The following is a 15,980-nucleotide window of genomic DNA, read 5'->3' on the forward strand; positions in this document are numbered from 1 at the left end:
GGCCTCGGTGCCCCGGCGCGCGGCGCGGGAGAGCGCTCGGCCTTGGACTGCTGCGGCGGCGGGGGCTCGACACCGAGGGGGCCCGCCCCGGGACCCTCGCCACCAACAGGCTTCACTCGAGCGGGGCGGGGTGTCAGTTGCTAAAGTGTCTTAATTTCCTGGCGTTACCCGCCCCCTCCCCCCACCTCCGCCAAGGCTCTGCGCGGCCCTTGGAGCCCGAAGGACAACCTGAGGCTGCTGAGACTCTCTCCCGCTTCCCCGCATCTTGGTATTTTCCTTTTTGCCAGCCGCAGGCGGTGAGTGACGACTCCCGGCCTGGCCTGCCGTGGAGATGCGCGGGCCCCTCCGAGCCTCGGCCTGGGAGGCGCTCCCCTGGGGCGGGGTCGGTGCCATTGCGGAAGGTCGGGTGCTTGGGGGAGGGGAGGCCGGCCGCCGTCAGACAGCGTGGGTCGGAGGGCGCGCGTTCCAGCCCGGGTGGTTAAGGGGTGTGAGCTAATGAGGGCGCCCGCAGGCGGCACTGCAGAACCAGTGGCACTCCATTATTCTGTAGCAATTTGTAGATACGAAAACCATATTCCTGATACAGCCACCAAATCAGCCCTTGCTTCTGTCGACTTTCCCAAAATCTCACATACTGATGGCAGTTGCGAAATCACAGCTTTTATTGTGTCGACTCTTACTAGGAGTAATTTTAACAAAGTCTTCCAGGGTAGATTAGCTTTTAGTAGATAAATCAAGCGCGCGCTCTCTCTCTCTCTCTCTCTCTGTATGTATGTATGTATGTATGTATATATATATATATATATATATTCTTTTTAATTTGTAAAATTGGGATGGCAGCTTTGCACAGATCAGGTTTAAGATTTTTACTAGCACAAGATCATTCCTGCTAAAGCTTGTACTTTGGAGCTCCAGAATCTTAGTTGGGCACTCTTCCATATTTCCAAGGTCCTGTGACTGTCCTCTACAGTTTGAATATTTATTCCATTTTTTTTCCTCAGTAAATTTCTAAATGCTTTCTAATAGCCGTCAAATCAACAAAGCTCAAACATACTTGTTGACCATGCACGTGGTTTCACAATCATAAGAGATAAACTATTGAAATCTGTTCTTCAGCGGGAGTACAATCCACTTATACAGAGAATGTCAGGACTGAGAGGAACGTCCCAATTTATCTGGGGCAAACATGGGATCTATGCTTGAGTCCCCTCTCTAACATTTAATAAGTGGCCATCCAGCCTTGCTGAATACTTCTCTAGGAAGCCTGTTATATTTGCCAACAGCACCATTAGAAAAGCCTTCCTTATATAGAACTAAAACCTACCTCCCTGAAACCTGTACCCACTGGTTCTGGTTCTCCCCCAGCAACACTGAATTCTCTTCCTTAACATAGTATTTCATCTACCTGGAGCTGGTCTCATGTTCCCTTGAGTCCGCCCTTCTCTGGGTTAGACCCAGCCACTTCCTTCAGTGTGACAATTCCCAGACTCCTCACCAGCCTGATGGCCATTCTCTGGACATGACTCAGTATCTCAATGACCATCAACCCCCAACAATCAAAGTTCGTTTCCAGAAAGGGGCTCTGTTTTCACTCTGTGAGTTCTGACCAGTGCAGGACAGTACTGGCACTTTCTGTATTTTAAATAATTTGCTTCTATTAATGCAACTGAAGAAAATAAGCATTTGAGGGGCAGATACAGAATACCATTTTGTTAGTTTTGTGAATTACGCCATGTATTATTTTTGTAGGGCTGTCATAACAAAACACTACCACAGGCTGGGTGGCTTAAACAAGAAATTTATTTTCTTACAGTTCTGGAAGCTAGAAGTCAAAGATCAAGGTGTTGGCAGGGTTGGTTCCTTCTGAGGCCTCTCTCCTGGGCTTGCAGATGACCGTCTTCTTCCTTCGTGATCACATGGCTTTTCCTCTGTGGTGTCTGTGTCCTAATCTTCTCTTTTTATAAGGACACCTGACATATTGGTTAGGGACCACCCTAATGACCCCATTTTAACTTAACTGCTTCTTTGAAGGCCGTGTCTCCAAATATAATCACATTCTCAGGTACAGGAGGTTTGCCTTGGAAGAGGAGGGAAAGGATGCTCAGTAAGGGTTAACTGCTAAACTAGTTTGCTGTTTTGCTAATCAGCTCTCCTCTGTTGTTTCCCCTCCTCATAAGGGTTGGGATAATAGCTCCCCTTGTCTCTCCCTGGAAGCGTCTTCATCCACATTATATTCTTAGCAATGGGTTGGTTGTTTTCTTCTGATAATTAGGGTAAGTTAAACTGGCACAACAGATAAGCCAAAACATGCAATGGCTCCAGCATAACAGGAACTTCTTTCTCTCTCACAGAACAGTGCAAGGTGATGGTGGTGTGATACAGATAGGGGAGTTGGGGATGAATGGAGTTTGGGAACAGCAGTCATTCAGGGACTTTGTTGTCTGCAACACATGGTTTCCAAGAGTCCGTGGTCTTTGCCATTTCGGCCCTGCTACAAGATTTTAAAATGGTGGGACACAGCGCAATGACACTCGTATAAGTGAAAAACAGAATTGTTACTTATAGCTCCCAATGAGAAAGGGCTGCCTGGGAACATTGTTACAGCAAGCTGTAACTGTAGGCGGCAGCTTAGGTATGGCAAATGGGACAGGTTTTATGGGATCTCCGTGCATTGTCTAATTTGAATAATTTTGGAGGGCTCTGGGGCACGGAAGTTGTTCCTAGTTGTCTGGTACCTGGCCCTGGGGTGACTAGGGCAGGTATATAGTGGCCCCATGTGAAAGCCTGAAAAGGGAAATGATTGGGATGTGGACTTAATCAGCTGCTCAACAAGGGGAACTGACCAGCTTCCAGCCAGGACCTAAAAACTGGGTCAAGACAGCACAATAAATTTTTTTTTTTAAGATCAGCCCATAGGAGGAGGATAGGGTTTGTATGGCCAGGCCCCAAAATGGCACACATCCATGCTGCCCACATCCCATTGGCCAGAATGAGGTCACATGGCCAACTAGTCAGATGGTCTCACATAGGTGCAAAGGGATCCAGGAAATGTAGACCCAGAGACAACTCTTGTAGGAACAAGGGAGCTCAGATTTCAACTGGCGACTAGCAGGCTCAACCAGAAGGTTTAATCTGCATTACATACTTCTTTGCTTTTTTGTTTTTTTCCTGCTTTCTTCATATCTGTTTTACCTGCTTACATGGATAGCTTTTTCAGGGCAAGGATCACAATATTCTCTTGCTTTTGATTCTTCCCCCAGCAATTAATTCTGCATCCAATAGGGTTCTTCATGGATGAGCTTCTCACTAAAACAAGCCTCAAACGATTTCAATATGCAAAGATATCTGCCACATCGGAGCCTGGCATCAATACCTGTTACGTATTCTCTTGCTTTTGATTCTTCCCCCAGCAATTAATTCTGCATCCAATAGGGTTCTTCATGGATGAGCTTCTCACTAAAACAAGCGTCAAACGATTTCAATATGCAAAGATATCTGCCACATCGGAGCCTGGCATCAATACCTGTTACTTAGAATATAATTTACATTCGTTAAATTTAGATAACTGAAGGGGAATTTAAGTTTTGCCTCTATATAGAAATATTTGGTTCTCAGACTAAACAAGAGTTGCTAATGAGATGGTTTAACATCATCACCACCTACAGCCAAATTTTCCATTTCAGTTGACTTACCAGGTAAAGGTAAACCAATGCTTTCAGAAACACTTTCAGTAGTTAATTATATAAAAAATGTTATTTTCCTGACCAGTTTCTTTTGTCTTATCTTTTATCACCTTGCCTTTTTTTCTTGGTTTTGTAAAGACTCTTACCTGTAAATGCACTGTCAGCTTGGCATAAACATTTTCTTCAGGAAGGCTGGTGCTTAGTGACATCAGGGGAAGGGTGAAAAGGAAACCTCAGCTATGGAGTCATTTACTGAACATCCATCCAGCATTTACTGGGTGTCTAATATGGGCCAAACACTATGCAAATCTATAAAAATGCACATAGACATCATCTCAGCCTTCAAGAAGCTCACGGTCATAAACCCAGGCCTATATCTTTTTATATGTACAATTTTTTAATTCAGTCATTTATTCAACAGATATGTATTGAGTCTTAATATGTGCCAGGCTGCACTGGGTGCTGAAAAGACAGAACTGAGTAAAACAAAGGCCCTGTCCTCCCAAAGCTTGCACAAGTGGAGAGAGATAAGCAATAACTTATCCTCACTCCCCATCTTTCCAACCTGGAAGTGAATTCTTTTACCTGTGAAGTTCCTTGATATTTTAGTATCTTTATTTTGGCAATTGCTACTGTCTATCAGGTATATAAGCTAACCAAGAGCAGGAACTAGGTCTTAATCTTTATATCCACCACTATGCCTAGGACAGGTGTTTTAGTCTGTTTCTATTGCTTATAACAAAATACTTGAAACTGGGTGATTTATAAAGAAAACAAAATTTATTGCTTACAGTTTCTGAGGCTGGGAAGCCCAAAGTTCATCTGGTGGTGGCGACAGTGACCCAGGAGTCTCACATTGCAAGACAGTGGAAGCAGAGAGAGCAGAGAGAGAGAAAAGACAGACTCTTCTTCTTTTAAAGCCCTCAGAACAAAGACAGACTCTTCTTCTTTTAAAGCCCTCAGAACTATGCCCCTGACCACCATTTTTAATCCATTCACTATGGCATGATCCTACAATCCAATCACCTCTTCAAGCCTCCACCTTTCAATTAGCATAATAGGATTCCCCCCTCGTAACAGTCACAGTGAGGGCCAAGTTTCTAATACATAAAAGTTGGCAGACACAATTCAAGCTTCAGTGAGTTTTGGGGGGACGTAATTCAATCCACTACAACAGTGTTAATGAATGGTTATTGGCTCAACAAATGATTGAATGTGTCTTTTTGCAGAAGCAGTCAGTGTAGCTAAAGCAACTGAAGACCCATATGAAGCTGAGCGCTTTTTTCATTTCTGTTATCCGAAGTCAACAAAATAGCCGAAGTTCAATGGGGTTTGCATCCACACCCCTACCCTGCCTTCTCGCCCCCTGATTTTGGGGCTGGGACAGAAGGGTGCGATAGTGGACTGTACTGGACTGCATTGTAAGTACATTTTGCACTGTGCTTTATATCATGACTTTTCATTCTCAAGGGAAAATTTTAATTCTATACAGCTCATCACAGTATGAGAAAGGTATAAAAAACTTTAAGGCTTATTTGGGAAATTATGGACAACCCCTTATGCCTAGAGAGTAAGTGTGTTTATGGGAGGGCTGTGGGTGGCTGTTAAAAATAGAGGTGGAACATCTTGTTGGGGCCACACATGAAATCTGAACTTTATTCAAAAGACAGCTGGGGAGCCATCAAAGGATTTCGAGTGAGGAAGTGTGATGATCAGTTGTACCAGACACTGGTCTTTTAGGAAGAATGAAGGTTGGGGTGGAAGAGGAGGTGAGAAAGAGTAGGGCAGAAGACAATGAGGACGCTCCCCTGGGGAGGATGGTGGGACAGAACCAGAACCTTGCTTTGGCAAGGAATAGGGACGATTTCCACTCTGTCAGAAAGGAAGAAGAAAATGGGTGAAGTCCAAAAGGAAGGGAAAGCTGAGGACATTCACTTTGATGACCTTATTCTTGTTTAAAATGTGGGGGCTGAGAACAGTAACAAAGAATGAATGGGCAAAGGTGTGGTCAGGGGCTTCAGTCGGGTAGGAAGGACTGGATGTCACACTGCAGTAGGTGCATACACACAAATAGAAGCATTGACTCCTGTCAGTGAGGGCCAGCAGGTGGAGACACTGAATTTTTATGCAATCATAAAATCATTTTAGTGCCATCATTTACTTTATTCATTCAAGGAGATACATTAGTGAGTGGTAGTGACAAACATAGGCACAGTCCATTTTCTCCCATGGAACTTACTGCAGGAGGACATTGTTAATCAAATTTTCACAGAATCCCCAAGTGTATGCCTGCACTGAACACATACCACCAAGGAGAGGGGCCGGTACACTAAAAGAGCTATGGGAGTATATAGTAGGGTCTTCCATGTGGTCAGGGAAGTCAGGGATGTCTTCCCCTGAATCAAGACTTAGAGAAGGAGCACCATTCCATGCAGGGAGCCAGGGGGTGGGGTGCAGTTAATGACTTTCCCTAGAAGTGTGGCTGTGCAGAGACCCAGGCAGGTGGTCAAAGGCACCTTTGTAAGGCTCCTGTGGACAGAAGTTTGCTGAGTGCACAGACAGAGCCACCCACGGTTGCTGAGGCTCTACTCCAGCCCTGTGTGGGGGTGGCTTTGAATGAAAAGAGCACTGTGAGCTGCCCGCTGGAAATTCTTCTGTAGTACAATGAGCCTGCTGGATGCAGAGGCTGGAGTTTAAGTGGGCTGAGGGTGCCCCACCCTGCTGATGACATCAGCAAAGCATTCACAGCACACAACGTGTTACAATATACGCACAGTCAGCAGTCACAGCAAACCATCCATCACCAGACTTCCATGGCAGCACTATCTTTCCTCGGGTATACCTTTCTGAAAAACACACGTCCTTCGAAGTTAAGAACCCTGGACTCAATTTTAACAAAAAAACAAAAAGAACTTGAAAAGATCCACACATTTTTTAAAAGTTTCAACAGAGCACATTCTTTAAAAGTAAAAAAAAAAAAAAAAAAGTCCATATTATGCCTATGTTATATTGAGAATGAAGAAGTAACTCAAAACTGGATAAATTATTAAGTGCAACTATTTCTCCAAGTTTCCACTGGGTAAAGTTATTCATATGTTTAGCATTACAACCTATTTGTGGTAATATTTCAAAAATAGATTTATCACATGGATTTGTGTTTCTGTGTCACTACTGAGTGATCCAGTAACTGCAGCTCAGTCCTGTTATCTCCTTCTAGAAGTGAACTCACTTTCAGCTCTGAATATCCTTAATACAAGTTCTTCCTTTCTTCATAAGAATTGGTTAATTGCCATCTCCTGCTTTTAGCTGCATTAAGGTTACAAATGTGAAAAACATTAAAATCCTAAGATGCAGCAAAACTAGAAATGTTTAAAATTCTCTTCTGCTCTCTGTCCACGCACAACCTTCTCTGGCCTGGCCATGCAGCACTAGCACAGATGGGTGCAGCGTGAGGGTGGGGTGAGGGCCCAGGTTCCACTCCCAGCTCCAGCTACTGACTGCTGGCTTCATATCCTGGGCAGTTCTCTCTCTGTGCCTCAGGAAAGAACAGTCCCTACTTCTTGTTGTGGTAGGGTTTGGACATGAAGCACTTAGAGCAGTGCTGCAACACACGCTCGGTATTGACTGCTGGCTTCATATCCTGGGCAGTTCTCTCTCTGTGCCTCAGGAAAGAACAGTCCCTACTTCTCCTTGTTGTGGTAGGGTTTGGACATGAAGCACTTAGAGCAGTGCTGCAACACACGCTCGGTATGTGTCAGCCATCACTTGTACCCATGTAACCTCTCATACACGTGTAACGTGCATTGTGGGTAAATGATTGTTTCCATGGTAACTTGACTTTCCTATTTCCAGGCTCTTATCCCACTATTTCCTTTTTTTAAAAAAAGAAGTTTATATAGGCTACAATATTCATTCTTAACTCTGCATTAACATAAGTTTTTCACTTTCTGCCCTCTGTGTTTGCATAAGTTCTTCTTGTGTTGTTTTTTTGTTTGTTTTATTTTTGCTTTTTGTACTGTTTCTTGGGTCTGCTATTTGTAATGAGTCCACATCTTGTAGGCACACTTAGAGAGAGGCCCTGTTCTGTATCTTTGGGGCATCTGTTTTCTTGTGTAGTGAGGAAAAAGTGAGGGTGGGGCATAAAAACTAAAATTCTGTGAAATTGTACTATAATGCTGAGTTTTGAAAATTAATAATTTACCCTGTCATCCAGCCAGTGAGAAAAAAGTTCTGACCCAAACACCATCTTCTTAGAAAAGGTGATTTCCAAGCAATAAATTTATAAAATATAAAAATTACTTAAATGTTAAAAGCTTTTATCTATAACATGAGTATCGGGGAAACTCAATTATCTCGAGCAGCTCTGTTCAATAGAAATATACTATGATATATATTATATACACACAATTTTAAATTTACTAGTAGCCACGTTAAAACAAGTAACAAGAAATGTGAAATTAACTTCAAAAATACATTTTATTTAGTCTAATGTGTTCAAAATACCATCTCAACATGTAACCAATGTAAAAAAAGGTATTGAGATATTTTACATTTTTTATACAGTTTTTGAAATCCACTGTGTATTTTACACTTAGAACACATGTCAATTCAAAGTACCCATGTTCAATTGTCCCCACTATGTGTGGGTACTGGCTGCTGTGTTAGACAAAGCCATTCTAGCTTAGTTCTCCCCACGACCCATCCAAGAATTAGGAGATCTGCCAAGAGATCGAATTTGAAGTCACTGTAACAAATAACAGTTTGTTCTGAGGAAGGGCAAGAGCAAGTTCTGTTCCATAGATTAATTTTAATTGTGGGGTCAGAACACGTTTCACCGTATTTTCCAAGTCTCCAACAAATTAAGAAAAGAGGCCCAGGTCTTCATTTGGCAAAAAGCCCACATTCTGAGGCATCCATCCAGTGAAATATATTGAGGTTTTTCTCAGCCAAATAAAAATGAGGCTGATTGTTCTTGGTATCAAGGGAATGCTCGACAGCTTAGTATTTGCAAAACATCTCTTTCATCTGCCCCCCTGGAAGAGCTGACTGTGGCTTCCAAGCTTGTGAGCCCCCAAGGGCTCTTAATCAGACGCTGCAGATGCAGGTGAGGAGGGTTTTCCCGGCTCTGTGCTGCTGTGCTGTAAGTCCTACAGCCTCCTCATGAGGCCCCTCAATTCTCTGGAACAGGGTTTCCCTCTGGAGCTTTGTCAGTGTGTCGCAGTCATTCTGTTTGTTTTTCTGTATGGATTCAGTTGTTGTTACAGCTTCTTTCACCTGATTCCCAAGATGTGTTCTCAAGGTCAAGTAGACTGGAGATCTTTCAGTGCTGCCACTCACCATCTGCCCAGGCACCAGGTTAGAAGCCCTTTTTCTCCAGGTAGAATCATTTTCAGGTCATGGTCCCTCTACCTCTGAACTGTCCCTTGGATCCGGCCGCCCCCTTGCCATTGTCCTGGTTTCCATTTCTGGTTGCAGGCCCAGCCACCTACCTCAGCTTCCACACTGCTGCCAGTGTGTGCTTTCTAAAATATGGATCCAATTGGGTCACTTTTCCGGTTTGAAGAGTTTCATTGCATCCCCACTGTTATCTACACAGTGAATTTGATCCCTTTTTTATAAGCAGAACTCCGAACATTTTCAACAAGGTGTCATAAGGAGCCCCAGGATATAAAACAGATAAAATCTATGCTTCTCTGGGTAAAGCAGGGACAGAGGCCTCAGAGCGTGCCCTAAAGTCCTCAGCCCTGCCCCCTCTGGAGCCCAAAGCGGCTCCAAAGAATCCTGGAGCTCTTCTGGACACAACTGGAACTCTGCTGCCCAGTGGGAGGAAGCCCATGCTCCTTGGCCTGGCATTCAAGGCCCTGCAGAATCTGGACTCAGCCCACCTTTCTGGCATCATCACCTGCCACTCCACGTACAACCCCCTCACCCCCCATGTCTCCGCTGCACAAACCACACATGACCCCAAGGTGCCAGGCATTTGAGAGTCCACATGGTGGCCAATGCAGCCTCCTCAGCCAGGTGTGTCTTCCTGCTCGTCCCTGTCTGGTGAAATCCTTATTGTCCTCCCAGGTCTATCTCCAGTATCACCCTTGCTGAAGGCTTCCTTTATGAACAACCAAGATAGAACAAACTCCTCCCTACCCTGGGGGCTCTCTTGAAGAGACTGTTTGGCCACTTAACACATCTGTCACTTGGATCTGTTCCTCCTAGCAATATTATCTTTCTAATCCTGGCCCAGATTTTCAGTAAATGTTTGTGGCATTATAAAGTTAAGACTGGTCTTTTATTCCATGATCGACAGAGGTGAGCAAGCCTATACAATTCCCTGGTGAATTCTGAGAACCTTAGAGGAAGCTAGAGGCCAAAGAGCCCTGCATCGAAAATCTGAGCCCTTGGGATCTAATTCCGGCTCTGCCCCAAACTAAGTCTTTAAATTCAGCTCTACAACTGCCATGGTTTTTGCGCTCTGGGCATAATGATAATGAAGACTCTAGTGGCTAATATTTATAAGGCAGCTATCACATGCCAGGCCCTGCCACAGGCACTTTTCATGGATTAACTCATTTTTGCTTTACAGGATGAAGGCTGAAGCATTTACTGGATTGAACCCTTCCTCCAGTTACATCCAGGGCTGAAAGAGACTTTACAGATGGTCTCCTGCAGCGATGAGGACACCAGAACGCATAGGTGAAACCATTGCTCAAGGTGGCTCAGCCGTGGCACAGCTGCTGGGGCAGCTCTCCTGGCTCTTGGGTGGCTATTCTGTCACCCACAGAGCTTCTCTGTGACAGGAAGTGGCCTGGGTACTGGCCAGAGCCACACTTGTTTGTGCAAAATCTTTTACAAAGCTTCAACAGAGAAACATGACACTCAGCTCTCAGCACAACTCAATTCATACCTAAATATTTCCTAACTTAAAAAGCTAAATGATTTCATCTCAAATTTGGTTTAATTTTTTTTTTTTAAATTTACCTCCTAGGAAGGATTAGAATCACATAAAATAATTTCTTTAACAAGGGTATGAGTGGTGCCAACAGAAATCTAGGGTAGAAACAACTTCTTGTGCTCAGCTGTAGAGGTGCTCATGACTGCTGGTGAGGTCCCCTCCAGGCAGAGCGCTCCTTGGGCAGCTCAGCCACTGCAGTTGAGGCAGCCACCACGTCGCTTCAAGGACATGGTGTCCATGCTCTCTGATGTATGTCCACTCATAATTTTCTTAAAATCATGTCTCAATTCAAGGTGCATTTCCTGAGAGGCAGCATAGTATCATGGAAAGAGAAGTGAATCTGAAATCAAAATTCCCACCATCGACCAAATGACCTTTGCAGAAATCAGTTACTATGGCTGAGTCTCAGATTTGTCTGAAGGAGAATGTTATCAATTCTCCTGGGCCTGCCTAGCTGGGGTTGCTGTGAAGCTCCAAGGTGATGTGAAGAGGCCTGGGGGTGGGTGGCAGTGGGTAAATTCTCCTGATTCTTCTCTAAGGAGCGGTTGTATTTAGGGAATGCTGTCCAGAACTGTTCCCTCCTTTCACCCCTGTCTTAGTCTGTTCAGGCTGCAATAACAAAATACCACAGACTGGGTGAGTCACAAACAACAGAAAGCCATTTCTCATGGTTCTGAAGGCTGGGAAGTCCAAGATGAAGGCACCAGTAGATTTGCTGGAGTGAGCAGGACTGAAGCCATGTTGGGACCTAAAACCACATGGGCTCTAAAAGATTTTAAAAGGACACAGTTTTCCTTAGCATGCATTTCTCTGAGCTCCCTCCCTCTTTTCCCATGGTTATTTGATACCCTGAGCCTTGGTTATGGGGCAAGATGACATTATCCACATGAATGTAAAGCTGTTTTCCAGTCAGCCTGAAGCTACAGACTTGCTACAAGACACATACTATAGAACCTGAGAAAGCAAAGAAGACATCAGTAAAGCTACACGGATTCCAGCCCTCCAGTGGGACCCTGAGATCACAGCAAGGACGGAAGCAGAAACCACCAGATGGAGTCCTGGCGAGACCTTGCACCTGGCTCCTTGCATGGAGCCCCCAAAGCTCATGTCTCCCTCCCTTTTGCTTTTCACGTCCCATGTCCCATTCCCTCAGCCCCCTCTTTAAAAGCCCCTCATTAAACCTGAGTCTTTGAGAGGGCTTTAGTCTGGCCATTCTCCTTCAGGTTTACTGGAGAGATGGGTTAGCCCAACATCTCTCCTCGGGTCACTAGTATTCCTGAATAAAAGCTGACTTCCACCTTTACCAACATTTGACTTTTGAGTTGTTTTTACTGGGGGACAAGCAGCTGGTAACAAGATTTTGGCAAACCTCAGCTAGGAGCTGAGTGTCCTTGGTATCAGATTCAGTGTCTGGTGGAGGCCCTTCCTAGTTTGTAGATGATGATCTTTTCACTGTGTCCTCACATGGCAGAAGGGATGAGGGCATTCTCTGGGCCCCCTTTTATAAGGGCACTAATCCCATTTGTGAGGCTCCACCCTCATGTCCTGATCATCTCCCAAGGAACACGAACATTCAGACAATAGCAACCCCAGAGAAGGGAATTGACTTAGCCAAGATCCACAGTACAGTATGGACATGACAGAGCCTGGGGTCACCTCTTTCTAGCACTTCATCTAAACTGTTTTAAGATTACATGAATTTTGGGCCAGCCCGGTGGCGCACTCGGTAGGGTGCGGCGCTTGGGAGCGTGGCAGCCCTCCCGCCGAGGGTTTGGATCCCATATAGAGACCGGTCTGCTCAATGGTTGAGCGTGGTGCGGGCGCGACACCGAGGGTTGCGATCCCGTTACCGGTCACGAAAAAAGACAAAAAGGGAAAAAAAAAAGATTACATGAATTTCATTCTTCTTAAGCTAGAAATCCAGAAATTTTTGTAAACCCATATATTGTTTTAAAACTTTTAACTAAAGCCTAGCAGAACATGGAAGTAATATCTATTAAATGCATTATGGTGCCAAGCTCTGGATGCATAGTTTCATCTGAACCTCACAGCAGTCCTGCAGTGCTGGTACCATCAGCCCCCCTCCCCCCACCCATCCCACCCTTCTGGAACTTGAGGCCCAGGAAAGTTAGGTATTTGCCCAAGAGCACACAAGTGAAGAGTGGCAGAGGAGATTCAAACTCCTTTGCCTGACCAAATCCAATTCCTTTCTCATTAGCCCAGGGTGCCTCAGCAAGGAAAAAGAATTCCACAAAATTAGAGGAAAAGAAACTAAACAATGTGATTTCAGCATGGTGTTCACTGATGCTATTTCAGAAATGTTGTATTCATATTTTGACAAAGGCAATAATTGCCATATCCGGGAGAAAACAGAATCGTCTTTTTCCTGCTCTAATGTTTTAAAAAGTAAACATTGAAGTGCGCCTCGGGCTTGTCAACCTAAAACAGCAAAGGAGGGTGGTCCCTATTAACGTGCACCACGACCGCCTATTACAGCACATTATAGAGAGGCGCACACACGCGGGGACCGGGATTCAGCGCGAAGGGAGGCCTGAATGCCCCCACACACACACACACACTGCGCCTCGACCCTTCCCCTCACGTTCATTCTGAAAACGACACCTTCACCCGGCTCTCTTAAAATCCCGCTATTTTAAGGTATACAAATGCGAGTTTAAATTCCCGCCTCAAACTCTGATAGGCGGGTCACTATGCACCCTCAGCTTTAGATGCCGCCCCAGATTTCCCACCCCCTCCCCCAGCATCCTGCGCCTACACTCCGCGCCCCTCGGCTGCGCGGTGCTAGCAAGACCCGGGTGGCGCATTGTGAAGTGGCCGGAGCGTCACAGCGACCGAGACCCGGCGTCGGAGGGCGGGGCGGTGGCCGCAGCGCCCCCTGGGGGCCCGGGACCCTCGCGCAGATGCTGCGCGCCCCGAGGGAGCATGGCCGGCTTCGGCCCCTTCTCCGCGCGGCCCTACCTGGACTTCTGGGAGCCCTCTCGGCCCGGCGGAGAGCGCGCGTCCCCCGCGCGGCTGGGGGGACCCGGGGGTGAGTCACAAACAACAGAAAGCCATTTCTCATGGTTCTGAAGGCTGGGAAGTCCAAGATGAAGGCACCAGTAGATTTGCTGGAGTGAGCAGGACTGAAGCCATGTTGGGACCTAAAACCACATGGGCTCTAAAAGATTTTAAAAGGACACAGTTTTCCTTAGCATGCATTTCTCTGAGCTCCCTCCCTCTTTTCCCATGGTTATTTGATACCCTGAGCCTTGGTTATGTCCTCCGGCCCAGGGAGACCCGCCTTACATGCCCGTGAGTGGAACTTTCAAGGTAAAAAAGGCACCTAGTGGAGACCAGTGGGCAGTGCCCGTCTGCAGACATCCAGGTCGCTGTTCCCCTTCCTCGGTTCCCACGGAGAAGTCTTCTGTGGCCTCCCAAATGTTCAGGACGCAGTCGGCCTGTGTGCGCACCCCAAAAAGAGACAGTGACCTGGCTGAGTCGTTGGCCAGGCAGTGCTCCCAGCCCTCGGTCTCCAGCGAAGAGGCGCAGAGCCAGCACACCCAGATCCTCAAGAACAAGCTGGAAGAGGTGGTGGTATCCTCCAGGGACCAGAAGATCGTGGCCCTGGTGCTGGCCCGAGTCAAGAAAGCCCAGAGGATGCGGGAGCTGCAGCAGCAGGTGGCGACAGCCTGGGAGGAGCTGAAGCGCTCGGACCAGAAGGTCCAGATGACCCTGGAGAGAGAGCGCCAGCTGCTGCTGCAGCAGAGCCAGGAGCAGTGGAAGCAGACTGGGCGGCGGCAGCGCGGCAGGGGGTGCGACAGCCAGGTGAGGAACGTGACCCAGGGGGAAAGCCGGTGCAGGGCGCCACTGCACGACCAGGAGAACCAATGCCAGGAGGACCTGGAGAGGGCGCGCGCCCGGGCCGAGCACCGCAAGCTGTGCCAGGTGCAGCGCCTACGGGAGCAGGAGAGGAACCGCCTGCAGCTGCAGGAGAGGCTGGAGAAGGCCTTTCTCAAGAGGCACCTGCACGCCATGGAGGGACAGAAGAAGGGCCAGGAGACCAACCTGAGCTCCCTCGTCAATTACCAGGCCCGCAAGGTTCTCATGGACTGCCAGGCCAAAGCTGAGGAGCTCCTCAGGAAGCTGTCCCTGGAGCAGAGTTCCCAGAGGTCCCAAGAGATGCACCAGGGCCTGATTAGGGAGCGGCACCAGGAGTTGAGGGACAAGGCCCAGAAGGAGGAAGAGGAGTTCCAGCAGGCCAGGTGGCACACAGGAGAGTCTGAGGAGAAGGGGAAGACACACAGGAGGACGCCGGTGGAACTAGCAGACCAGAGGATCGGGCAGGCCAGGACCTCCACGTACAAGACCACCAGGCAGGAGGCACAGCACCTCCAGGAGCTCAGTATCCTGCGGGAGAAGAATCGCCACATTCTGAAGCTGAAAGCCGAGAAGGATGAAAAGGGTCACATCCAGGGCATCAAGGAAGCTGTCAGGAAGAAGGAGCAGATCTCCCAAGGGAGAGATCCCACCTTCCAGGAGTTCCAGAAGATGCCCGGCCTTCATAGGAAAGCTGCCCAACAGGTCCTTTGATCAGATGGCAGAAGCCCAGCAGAGAAGGGGCTACTGAGAACTGAGGACAAATAACTTACAGGCCCGGCAGTCAGGAGATGTGGCAATGTGATACATTGTATAATCTGATTACAATTGAGCACTGGTTTCTAAAAAGTATATAAAATATACTTTTCCTCTCAGGAACTAGTCTATTTTTTTCTTTTAACATTTACTTGCACATATTGGTGGGATACAGAGTGTTGTTCCAACACGTGCATATAACTGCAATGATTCACTTAGGGTAGGCAGCACAGTTTTGTACCCACTAGTCCACCCCTTCTCTTCCTCCTCACCTCTCTCCCCTCATGGCCTCTGGTAACCATTATTCTACTCTCCGCTTCTATGAGAACCACTTTTGTTTTTAGACTCCACATGTGAGTGAGACCATGCAGTATGGGTGGGTCTGTGCCTGACTTGTTCACTTAACGTGATGGTCTCCGGCTCCATCCATGTTGCTCAAATGATAGGATATCTTTTTTTTCTTATAGCTGAGTAGTATTCCATCATGTATATACACCACAGTTTTTCTTATCCATTCATTGTTGATGGACATTTAGGTTGATTCCATCTCTTGGTTACTGTGAATAGTGCTGCAATGAACATTGGAGAGCAGGTGTACTTTTGATATATTGATTTCATTTCCTTTGGGTACATGTCTGTGTGGTAGGGTAGATCTATTTTTAGTTCTCTGAGGAATCTCCATACTGTTGTCCCCAATGACTGTACCAATTTACATT

The 15,980-nt window shown here is 46.6% G+C and overlaps 1 protein-coding gene and 1 long non-coding RNA gene across 3 annotated transcripts; both read left to right on the top strand.

The window, feature by feature from the left end:
• The first annotated feature begins 20 nt into the window (after window positions 1-20).
• Window positions 21-11,369, top strand: LOC103610275. Of its 2 annotated transcripts, none has more exons than XR_552199.1 (4): window positions 21-296; window positions 4,913-5,104; window positions 7,653-9,038; window positions 10,264-11,369. It is a non-coding gene; the product is annotated as an uncharacterized LOC103610275 (long non-coding RNA). The 2 variants fall into 2 exon arrangements; XR_552200.1 differs by having other exon boundaries at window positions 8,970-9,038.
• A 2,206-nt stretch (window positions 11,370-13,575) lies between these two features.
• CCDC185 (coiled-coil domain containing 185) lies at window positions 13,576-15,354 on the top strand. Its single transcript, XM_008594481.1, has 2 exons — window positions 13,576-13,681; window positions 13,928-15,354. The coding sequence occupies exons 1-2, from the start codon at window positions 13,576-13,578 to the stop codon at window positions 15,220-15,222; spliced, it is 1,401 nt and encodes a 466-aa protein (XP_008592703.1). The 3' UTR covers window positions 15,223-15,354.
• The last annotated feature ends 626 nt before the right edge of the window (window positions 15,355-15,980 follow it).

Source organism: Galeopterus variegatus, unplaced genomic scaffold (assembly GCF_000696425.1).
Source record: "Galeopterus variegatus unplaced genomic scaffold, G_variegatus-3.0.2 Scaffold10853, whole genome shotgun sequence".
Taxonomy (NCBI): domain Eukaryota; kingdom Metazoa; phylum Chordata; class Mammalia; order Dermoptera; family Cynocephalidae; genus Galeopterus; species Galeopterus variegatus.

What these genes read in the sequence shown, in the direction of transcription:
- CCDC185 (XM_008594481.1), top strand. Translation starts at nt 13,576, where the DNA reads ATGGCCGGCTTCGGCCCCTTCTCCGCGCGGCCCTACCTGGACTTCTGG. An exon ending in GCGGCTGGGGGGACCCGGGG is followed by an intron (nt 13,682 to 13,927) that starts GTGAGTCACAAA and finishes CGGCCCAGGGAG; the next exon opens with ACCCGCCTTACATGCCCGTG.